Consider the following 11,172-nt stretch of genomic DNA (forward strand, 5'->3'; position numbering starts at 1 on the left):
CTTTCCCCCTCTGTCTGTCTCTTTCCCCCTCTGTCTGTTTCCCCGTCTGTCTGTCTGTCTCTTTCCCCCTCTGTCTGTCTCTTTCCCCGTCTGTCTGTCTCTTTCCCCCTCTGTCTGTCTCTTTCCCCCTCTGTCTGTCTCTTTCCCCCTCTGTCTGTTTCCCCGTCTGTCTGTCTGTCTCTTTCCCCCTCTGTCTGTCTCTTTCCCCGTCTGTCTGTCTCTTTCCCCGTCTGTCTGTCTCTTTCCCCGTCTGTCTGTCTCTTTCCCCGTCTGTCTGTCTCTTTCCCCGTCTGTCTGTCTCTTTCCCCCTCTGTCTGTCTCTTTCCCCCTCTGTCTGTCTCTTTCCCCCTCTGTCTCTCTCTTTCCCCCTCTGTCTGTCTGTCTGTTTCCCCGTCTGTCTGTCTCTTTCCCCGTCTGTCTGTCTCTTTCCCCGTCTGTCTGTCTCTTTCCCCGTCTGTCTGTCTCTTTCCCCCTCTGTCTGTCTCTTTCCCCGTCTCTGTCTGTCTGTCTCTTTCCTTGTCTGTCTCTCTTTCCTTGTCTGTCTCTCTTTCCTTGTCTGTCTCTCTTTCCTTGTCTGTCTCTCTTTCCTTGTCTGTTTGCCTCTTTCCTTGTCTGTTTGCCTCTTTCCTTGTCTGTTTGCCTCTTTCCTTGTCTGTTTGCCTCTTTCCTTGTCTGTTTGCCTCTTTCCTTGTCTGTTTGCCTCTTTCCTTGTCTGTTTGCCTCTTTCCTTGTCTGTTTGCCTCTTTCCCCGTCTGTCTGTCTCTTTCCCCCTCTGTCTGTCTCTTTCCCCCTCTGTCTGTCTCTTTCCCCCTCTGTCTGTCTCTTTCCCCCTCTGTCTGTTTCCCCGTCTGTCTGTCTGTCTCTTTCCCCCTCTGTCTGTCTCTTTCCCCGTCTGTCTGTCTCTTTCCCCCTCTGTCTGTCTCTTTCCCCCTCTGTCTGTCTCTTTCCCCCTCTGTCTGTTTCCCCGTCTGTCTGTCTGTCTCTTTCCCCCTCTGTCTGTCTCTTTCCCCGTCTGTCTGTCTCTTTCCCCGTCTGTCTGTCTCTTTCCCCGTCTGTCTGTCTCTTTCCCCGTCTGTCTGTCTCTTTCCCCGTCTGTCTGTCTCTTTCCCCCTCTGTCTGTCTCTTTCCCCCTCTGTCTGTCTCTTTCCCCCTCTGTCTCTCTCTTTCCCCCTCTGTCTGTCTGTCTGTTTCCCCGTCTGTCTGTCTGTCTCTTTCCCCGTCTGTCTGTCTCTTTCCCCGTCTGTCTGTCTCTTTCCCCCTCTGTCTGTCTCTTTCCCCCTCTGTCTGTCTCTTTCCCCCTCTGTCTGTCTCTTTCCCCGTCTCTGTCTGTCTGTCTCTTTCCCCATCTCTGTCTGTCTGTCTCTTTCCCCATCTCTGTCTGTCTCTTTCCCCATCTCTGTCTGTCTGTCTGTTTCTTCGTCTCGGTCTGTCTGTCTGTTTCTTCGTCTCTGTCTGTCTGTCTTTCCCCGTCTCTGTCTGTCTGTCTGTTTCTTCGTCTCGGTCTGTCTGTCTGTTTCTTCGTCTCGGTCTGTCCGGCTCTTTCCCCGTCTCTGTCTGTCCGGCTCTCTTTCCCCGTCTCTGTCTGTCCGGCTCTCTTTCCCCGTCTCTGTCTGTCCGGCTCTCTTTCCCCGTCTCTGTCTGTCCGGCTCTCTTTCCCCGTCTCTGTCTGTCCGGCTCTCTTTCCCCGTCTCTGTCTGTCCGGCTCTCTTTCCCCGTCTCTGTCTGTCCGGCTCTCTTTCCCCGTCTCTGTCTGTCCGGCTCTCTTTCCCCGTCTCTGTCTGTCCGGCTCTCTTTCCCCGTCTCTGTCTGTCCGGCTCTCTTTCCTCCGGCTGTCTCGCCGGCTCTCTTTCCTCCAGCTGCATTCTGACATGCCAACATTCAATTCAAGGGTGTGGCTGCACATTCTTGTGAAGTTCTGGCTGCATTGTCCCAGCTCCATTGACTTTATTGGAGGCAGGTTTTTTGGTGAATAACTGTAAAGCGCACACACTCACTCACACTCTCATGCTCACTCACGCTCCGCTTTATATATTAGATAGGAAGGCTGGACATCTTCTGTTAGACCCTGGAATATTAATGTCAGTGTTCTCTTTTCCCAGGACTGTTGTGTGTGTTACGGCAGTATGTGGTATCTTAAAGGAACAGTACAGTCCTGATGGTCCCAGGAAGGCGGCAGTAGAATAATACAGTGGCCTAAGCACAGATCACATCTGTTCTGGATGACGCCCTGTTGGGTCCTTGCACCGTCACCAAACCGTTACCAAAGGCGGAGGATGCAGCACGCTGTGTGGTCTGTGGATGGACGACTGTTCCCAGGAAGAACGCTGCTCTTCGAGGTCTTTATTTGCTTTTTTTTTTTTTTTTTTTAAAAAAAACAAACCTCTTTTGTTCTCTAACCTCACATTGATACGCGCGCCCAGTTGACGAAAGGATGGGTGAATTTTAGGTTTACACACGTGCCAACATCAGAAGCTGAGCGACGTACACAAACAAAATAATGACTTTAATAGCGGCCTGAATCGATTGCTCGTAAGGATGAACTGCAAGAAAAGAGGAGTGCGCATGTGTCTATCAAAAAAGGAAGACGTCCCGCGGATCTGCTGCTGTCGGTCTACACGGCCGCCACGTGCTGGGAGTGGACGCAGCGGAACCAATAATAGAACTGGAGCTGGTGACATCACTGGGAATGAGGTACCGTGTGATGTCACCGGTTCCTAATGATGTCATTATTGGTAAGCACACAATAATAAATAAAGGTGACTAGGCCTGATCCATTGCCGGCTGCTTTCATTATTTGCCTCTGCATCCAGTTTACATTAAATTGTTATATTTATAAGGATAAAATAATAGAATCATTTAGTTCCTCTGCATTGAATGCGGGGTCAGTAATTTTGGATGATATGTGTGGTGTATACATCTACCTTTAATGCTTTTTTTATGTTTTGCCTTTTATTACGGTAGGTAGGGTTGTCTACAACTTTTTATATGACTAGCCTATCTTTGGAAAAAATCATAAATATCAGACTGATGGGAGTCCAAAATCCTGTAGAACAGCGCAGCAGCTCATACCACATAGCGATCATCAGAAAATTACTTATTTGAGATGTTTGCGTTTTGCACATTTTATATAGCAGGGTTACAATGACAGGTAAGACCTCTATGCACAGCGGATAACACAGGAACCACCAATCACAAAAGGTGATGACATTAGTTAACCAACCCTGCTCCCCATCCCTTCACAATGACTATTGCACACGCTCATTAGATGCATTAATGCAAAAGATAGGGTTCATTGTGGCTAATGTTCATGTGATTTTTTTTTTTTTTCCTGAACTACAAAAAATGAGTCTAAAATAAATCATGCAACTTTCACACTGATCACTGTTCTTTTTCTAAAGACAACCTTTAGAACAAATTAAAAAAATACTGAACACAATAACCTTATTTAACCAATAAGTAATTTTTTAATGAACAGTTGCTTTTTTTTTCAAGGGAATCTATTAGTGGGATCAACTCTGATAAGCCATCTATATGGGCATGCAGGTCATAGAAAGCTGAAAAATAAGTTATATAGGTTGAATAAAGACTTGGATCTATCAAGTTCAACCTTTCGCCACCAGTTATATGTTCCCCATCACTAGATTATTGATAACCAACAATGCCATTTGTTGTGAGGAAATCATCCAGCCCTTTTTTTTAAAAGCTGTTATAGTATCTGCCATTACTACCTCTTGTAGTAGGGCATTCCACAGTGTGACTGCTCTAACTGTAAAGAACCCTTTCCTATTTAGCTGCATGAATCGTCTATTCTCCACCTGTACTGAATGTTCCCTCATCCTTTGGAAGGAATAAGTTATAGGTCAGTCCTTTGCATTGCTCACACGTATAGTTGAGATCTTCTCTGAGGCTTCTTTTTTTTCGAAGCTAAAGAAGCCCATATCATGGTCATCTGCGATCCAATGTGTTATTCCAGAGAAATCCAAGTTTCTCTCTCGCCTTATTGGGGGACACAGGACCATGGGTATATGTAAGTGAACGAAGACTTACAAGCTGTCTACAAATCTCCTTAAGATTCTGCCTCCAGGGCTTATTCTAAATGAAAGGAGGCGTTACCAGTGTGAGACATGTAAGAACACAGAACAGTAGAACTGAGCTTTGTCTCCTTACAAACACATTTGCTGCAGCTCTCACAGCTCTGCTGTATTACAACAATATTACAACAGTGGCTAGATAAAAGCTGAACCTGCAGATGTCAGTTAGGCTGGAGTCACACTTGCAAGTGTCTTGCATCGCATCACCCGTCACAGCCGGACACGATCCTGACGTCTCACCTGCATAAAAATACATGAAGCTGACCCGCTCCTGTCAGAGTGTGCGGCCGGGTTGGGTGATGCGATGCAAGACGAGACATGCGCAAGTTACGTACGAGGCACTCGCAAGTGTGACTCCAGTCTTAGGGGTACTTTGCACACTACGACATCGCAAGCCGATGGTAGCGATGCTGAGCGCGATAGTCCCCACCCCCGTCGCACATGCCATCTCTTGTGATAGCTGCCGTAGCGAACATTATTGCTACGGCAGCTTCACACGGACTTACCTGCCCTGTGACGTCGCTCTGGCCGGCGACCCGCCTCCTTCCTAAGGGGGCAGGTCGTGCGGCGTCACAGCAGGCGGCCAATAGAAGCGGAGGGGCGGAGATGAGCGGGACGTAAACATCCCGCCCACCACCTTCCTTCCGCATAACCGGCGTGAGCCGCAGGACGCAGGTAGATGTTCCTCGCTCCTGCGCCTTCACACACAGCGATGTGTGCTGCCGCAGGAACGAGGAACAACATCGTAACATCGGTCCTTCCGAAATTATGGAAATGACCGACGCAACACCGATGATACGATTTAACGAGCGCAAAAGCGTCGAAATCGTATCAAAAACGATTTACACACTCCGATATCGACAGCGACACCGGATGTGCATCGCTTTCGATTTGACCCCACCGACATCGCAGCTGCGATGTCGTAGTGTGCAAAGTACCCCTTAGAATCAATCACACACAGCTCTGCAGTTAGATCAGGAGAGCAGAATGTCAGTCATTACATGTCTCACACTGGTAATGCCCCCTTTTATTTAACATAAGCTCTGAGGGTAAATTCTAGGGGAGATCTGTGTTCGGTCCATAGAAAGTTAGTTTACTGTATGTATAAGAAATATGTGGATTTCTCTGGAATAAGATATGGGATTGCAGATATGGAGGTAGCATTTTATTCAGCTTCCTATGACCTGCCCATATGGGCTGATCCTACTGACCGATGGATGCCCTGTAATAAAGCTGAGCTGCAGTAACTCAGAATGGCCAGTACACGGCATATGGCGCTATTCTGGCTCCACATACTCCTGGCCTCAGCTGCTGATCACTGTGTCAGGTCATCAATATCAGATCCGTGAGGGTCTATCTTTAGGAAAACCATGCTGGACAACCCCCTTTAAGGATATCAAAGTTCAGATAAATAAAAACTTGCTTAATATTTGAGTAATTCTGTTTTACATGAAAAATTAAATGTAAATTGTTACTTTATGTAAATAAAGCTGCCAGAATTGTATGACATTTATTCATTCATTCATTCATTCTTTAACCCCTTCAGCCCCGGGGCACTTTCCGTTTTTGCGTTTTTGTTTTTTGCTCCCCTTCTTCAGAGAGCCGCAACTTTTTTTATTTTTCTGTCAATCTTGCCATATGAGGGCTTGTTTTTTGCGGGACAAGTTGTACTTTTAAATGAAACCATAAGTTTTACCATATGGTGTACTGGAAAACAGCAAAAAAATTCCAAATGTGGAAAAATTGCAAAAAAAGTGTGATGGCACAATAGTTTTTGGGATGTTTTATTCACGGTGTTCACTATATGGTAAAACTAATGTCTCGCTGTGATGCCTGAGGTCGGTGCGAGTTTGTAGACACCAAACATGTATAGGTTTACTTGTATCTAAGGGGTTAAAAATTCACAAGTTTGTCCAATAAAAGTGGCGCTCGTTTTGCGCCATTTTCCGAAACACGTAGCGTTCTTATTTTTTGGGATCTATGGCTCAGTGACTGCTTATTTTTTGCGTCTAGAGCTGACGTTTCTAATGGTACCATTGTTGCGCAGATGCTACGTTTTGATCGCCTGTTATTGCATTTTGTGTTAAACTTGCGGCGACCAAAAAACGTAATTTTGGCGTTTGAAATTTTTTTGCCACTACGCCGTTTACCAGTCAGATTAATTGATTTTATATTTTGATAGATCGGGCATTTCTGAACGCGGCGATACCAAATATGTGTATATTTATTTATTTTTTAACCCTTTAATTTTCAATGGGGGGAAAGGGGGGTGATTTCAACTTTTAGGTTTTTTGGGTTTTTTTTTACTTTTTTTTTTATTTTACTAGTCCCCCTAGGGGGCTATAGCGATCAGCAATCCGATCGCTATTATCGATCTGCTGATCACAGCTATACAGCTGTAAACAGCAGATACAGTCACTTTCTTTTTCCCTCTGTTCCGTGCCGAGGGAAAACGAAAGTGAAACATCATAGCTGCAGGCATCATCACATGACCCTGTGCTACAATGGCAACCACCGATAGTCACGTGATCACGCACGTGACTTCCGGTGGGGGCGGCGGTAAGTAAAAAAACATGGCCGCGCGCATTTAGATCTTGCTGCCAGACTTTGGCAGCAAGATTTAAGGGGTTAATGGCTAGCAGGCACACATGTCAGCTGTTGAAAACAGCTGATATGTGTGCCGACCGCCGCCGCCTGCCCGCGGCAGGGGGCGGGGCTTAACGGGACACGCTCCATGACGGATATATCCGTCCATGGTCGTGAAGGGGTTAAAAGGTTATTCCCAAAAGCATTGGGGAAGATTGGATGTTAAGCTGATGGCACTTCAGGTTTGCAGGGCGGCTACATGGTCTTCATTTACGCACTGATTACGCCCTAAATTAATAATAAACAGCTCCCACTAAAAATGTCATATATAACCATAACAAAATGGATCATAGAGATAATAGCTTTTTTTCTTCGGCGCTCCATTGGGAGACCCAGACGACTGGGTGTATAGCTACTGCCTCCGGAGGCCACACAAAGCATTACACTAAAAAGTGTAAGGCCCCTCCCCTTCTGGCTATACACCCCCCGTGGGATCACGGGCTGCTCAGTTTTCAAGCTTTGTGCGAAGGAGGTCAGACATCCACGCATAGCTCCACTGTTTAGTCAGCAGTAGCTGCTGACTATATCGGATGGAAGAAAAGAGGGCCCATGCTAAAGGGCCCCCAGCATGCTCCCTTCTCACCCCACTCTTGTTGGCGGTGTTTGCTAAGGTTGAGGTACCCATTGCGGGTACGGAGGCTGGAGCCCACATGCTGTTTTTCCTTCCCCATCCCCCTGAGGGCTCTGGTGAAGTGGGATCTTACCGGCCTCCAGGCTCTGAGGCCGGGCTCCATCCACAGACCCGGAGATCCTGCTGGATACGGAGCTGGGTACCGTCAGGGACAAGGCCCTGCAACATTCAGGTACTCTGTGTCCCCGTACAGACAGGCACAGACACACTCCAGCGTTGCTGGGTGTTCTAGTGCGCCGGGGACAGTAGCGCTGTGCGCTTGGGTTATACTCACTGCAGCTTAGCTGAGTGAGTTTATGTGTGGGGAACTACCGCGCCGGCCGCCCCCGGAGACTGCGGCGCGGCTGAGACTTGTGGTGCGCCGGGGACTTCGCGCCGACCGTGCTTTTACGACGGCAGCGCTTATAAATCTAGTCCCCAGCTTCTGCGGCCTAGTTACGTTTCGTTCCCGCCCCCAGCCCTGTCAGTCAGGGAAGGGGAGAGACGCTGTACAATAGTCAGCGCCGAGGGCTGGAGTCTTATTTACATACTCCAGCCCTCTCACTGGGCACAGTGGGACGCCAGTTTCCCGCTCTTTGTCTGCAGCACGCCCACGGCCCGCCCCTCTTCACAGGACGCCGGCAGCCATTCCTGCACGCAGTCTGAGCTGGAGAACGGACATAGCCCTGGGAGACCCAGACAGGGGATTCTGGCGACCACACACCCGCTGTTAAGCGGGCGGTAAGCAGCACCTAGGTGCTGACCCCACTAGTGCCACAGTGTTGTTTGGTGTACTTTTGTCTGTACCTATATATTGCACTGTACGGTCGCTTCTTGGCTTATACCCCTATTTCTTCGGCGCTCCATTGGGAGACCCAGACGATTGGGTGTATAGCTACTGCCTCCGGAGGCCACACAAAGCATTACACTAAAAAGTGTAAGGCCCCTCCCCTTCTGGCTATACACCCCCAGTGGGATCACTGGCTCACCAGTTTTCTGCTTTGTGCGAAGGAGGTCAGACATCCACGCATAGCTCCACTGTTTAGTCAGCAGCAGCTGCTGACTATGTCGGATGGAAGAAAAGTGGGCCCATATGGGGTCCCCAGCATGCTCCCTTCTCACCCCACTTGCGGTTTGTAAGGTTGAGGTACCCATTGCGGGTACGGAGGCTGGAGCCCACATGCTGTTTTCCTTCCCCATCCCCCCTCAGGGCTCTGGGTGAAGTGGGATCTTACAGGTCTCCAGGCACTGAGACCGGGCTCCATCCACAGACCCAGAGAACCTGCTGGATATGGAGCTGAGTATCGTCAGGGACAGGCCCTGCTACATTAAGGTACTCTGTGTCCCCGGGCAAGCGCGCACACACACACCAGCATTGCTGGGAGTGTTAGTGCGCCGGGGGCAACAGCGCAGAGCGCTCGTGCTATTAGTCACTACAGCTTTGCTGAGTGACTTTATGTATTGGGAACTGCCGCGCCGGCCGTTGCTGGGTGTTTTTTACACTGTGGCGCGGCTGGGACTTGTGGTGCGCCGGGGACTTCCGCGCTGGCCGTGCACATGGACGGCCGCGCTTATTACTCGAGTCCCCGGCTTTGCGGCCTAGTTTTCGTTTCGTTCCCGCCTCCAGCCCTGCCAGTCAGGGGAGAGGCGGGACGCTGTACAGACAGTCAGCGCCGAGGGCTGGAGTCTGCTTTGCATTCTCCAGCCCCCTTCACTGGACACAGTGGGACGCCAGTTTCCCGCTCTTGTCTGGGGCACGCCCACGGCCCGCCCCTCGTCACACGAGCTGGAGAAGGACGCCGGCAGCCATTCCTGCACGCCGTCCGAGCTGGGGAACGGAGACATGCTCTGGGCAACCAACACAGGGCTCTGGCGACCACACACCCGCGTTATAGGCGGGCGGTAAGCAGCACCTGAAGTGCTGACCCCACTAAATACCGAAGTGTCCATTTGTATTTTATGCTTGTATGCTATACACTGCACTGTAGGTCGCTATCTTTGGCTATATGCCCTTCTAGATGGCGAGATAACAGCAGCAAAAACGTAAGGGTGCTAAGGCACAGGTTTTCTAGGCTGCTTGTATTGCATGGCTGAAGTGTTCATTTGTACTTATGCTTGTATGCTATACATTGCACTGTACGGTCGCTACTCTTGGCTATATTCTCCTAGAGGGCTGGACAACTGCAGCAAAAAAGCATGGGTGCCAAGGCACAGGCTTTATAGGCTGCTTGTACTGCATGTGCTGAAGTGTTCATTTGTATATATGCTTGTATGCTATACATTGCACTGTACGGTCGCTACTCTGGGCTATATTCTCCTAGATGGCTGGACAACAGCAGCAAAAAAGCAAGGGTGCCAAGGCACAGGCTTTCTATGCTGCTTGTATTGCATGTGCTGAACTGTTTATGCTTGTATGTTGTACACTGCATAGATGACTAGAATACAGCAGCAAAAAAGCAACACAGGCTTTCTATGCTGCTTTTCCTGCAGATACTGTTCCACCGGCAGGTTTCACTGACCCCCATTGTGGGCAATGCTCCCCTGTAGCACTTGGTCAGCCGGGGTCTCTACTAGAAGTGGCCAAAGAAACCACCTGTCAACCCTGTCCAGGGACAGGGACGGAGATTGTCATGGGATGGAGACTTTGCACTCCAGCCAGGCCATGGGCAATCTTGATTAATGCTCCCTGGCCACCCTCATTTGGAACGTACTCAGTACTCCGGGGGGGTCCCAGGCATTCCAGGGTGAAGGCTCTGACACGGACGGCAGTCCCAGACAGCCTAAGCTAGCTCGCTGGGTGCGGCACTCGGCTTCATCACTGGTCAAGGTCCCAGCAGGACGACTCTCTGTATGATGAGGCAGACGTAGCTGATCAGGGCTTTGGTCCTGACACCGCTCTCAATCCGGATACACCGGATGGGGACGCCATAGTGAATGATCTTATAGCGTCCATCAATGGAATGTTGCATATTTCTCCCTCAGCTCCCCCAGTGGAGGAGTCAGCTTCACAGCAGGAGAAATCCTTTTTCAGTACTCATGCGTAGATTGAGTACTTTTTCTGACCACGCTGACTTCAGAGACGCAGTTCAGAAACACCACGCTTACCAGATAAACGTTTTCTCCAAACGTATTAAGGATGCACGTTATCCCTTTACCCTGATGTGGTACAGCCCTGGACCCAGGGTCCAAAGGTGGATCCCCCAATCTCCAGGCTTGCGGCTAGATCCATAGTTGCAGGGGAGATGGGAATTCACTTAAAGATGCCATTGACAGACAGATAGACCTCTGGTTGAAATCTGTCTGTGAAGCTATCAGCGTGTCGGTTGCTCCGGCATTCGCAGCCGTATGGGCACCCTAACCTATTTCAGCTGGTCTTGCGCAGCTGGTCTTGAGCACATGTACATCTGTGCCGCAGGTGGTGTCCTTAACCTCGCAATGTCTGCATTGCGACTTACCCTAGTAATGCTGTCCTGGGGGGACAGTCGAGGTTGGTCCTTCCCAGGCTCGGGCAAGTCCCACTTGTACTCGTCTAAAAGGGCTCAAAAGGCTCAGAGGGGCTCAGATTCCGGCCGGGCTCATTCACGCCCAAGGAAGGCAGCAGGAGGATCCGCTGCCAAGGCGATCTCCTCATGTATTTCAGCTCTCTCTCCCCGCATCCGCGGTTGGTGGCAGAATCTCCCGCTTCTGGGTACATTTAGCTGCCACAGGTCACAGACCGGTGGGTGAGAGACATTGTGTCTCACGTGTACAGGATAGAGCTCTGTTCTCGTCCTCCGGCTCGATTCTTCAGAACTTCCCCCCCCTCCCCACCCCCCCACCGAGCCG

The 11,172-nt window shown here is 49.8% G+C and overlaps 1 protein-coding gene across 1 annotated transcript in view; it reads left to right on the plus strand.

The window, feature by feature from the left end:
* The window catches only part of POLR3E (RNA polymerase III subunit E), a 189,131-nt gene extending 183,531 nt beyond the window's left edge, over nt 1-5,600 (plus strand). Inside the window, exon 21 of the mRNA XM_075318009.1 lies at nt 2,100-5,600. Coding sequence (XP_075174124.1) covers nt 2,100-2,156 — 57 coding nt within the window. The 3' untranslated portion in view covers nt 2,157-5,600. The remainder of the gene's footprint in view (nt 1-2,099) is intronic.
* The last annotated feature ends 5,572 nt before the right edge of the window (nt 5,601-11,172 follow it).

The sequence above is a fragment of the Anomaloglossus baeobatrachus genome, chromosome 7 (genome assembly GCF_048569485.1).
Source record: "Anomaloglossus baeobatrachus isolate aAnoBae1 chromosome 7, aAnoBae1.hap1, whole genome shotgun sequence".
Classification (NCBI taxonomy): Eukaryota; Metazoa; Chordata; class Amphibia; order Anura; family Aromobatidae; genus Anomaloglossus; species Anomaloglossus baeobatrachus.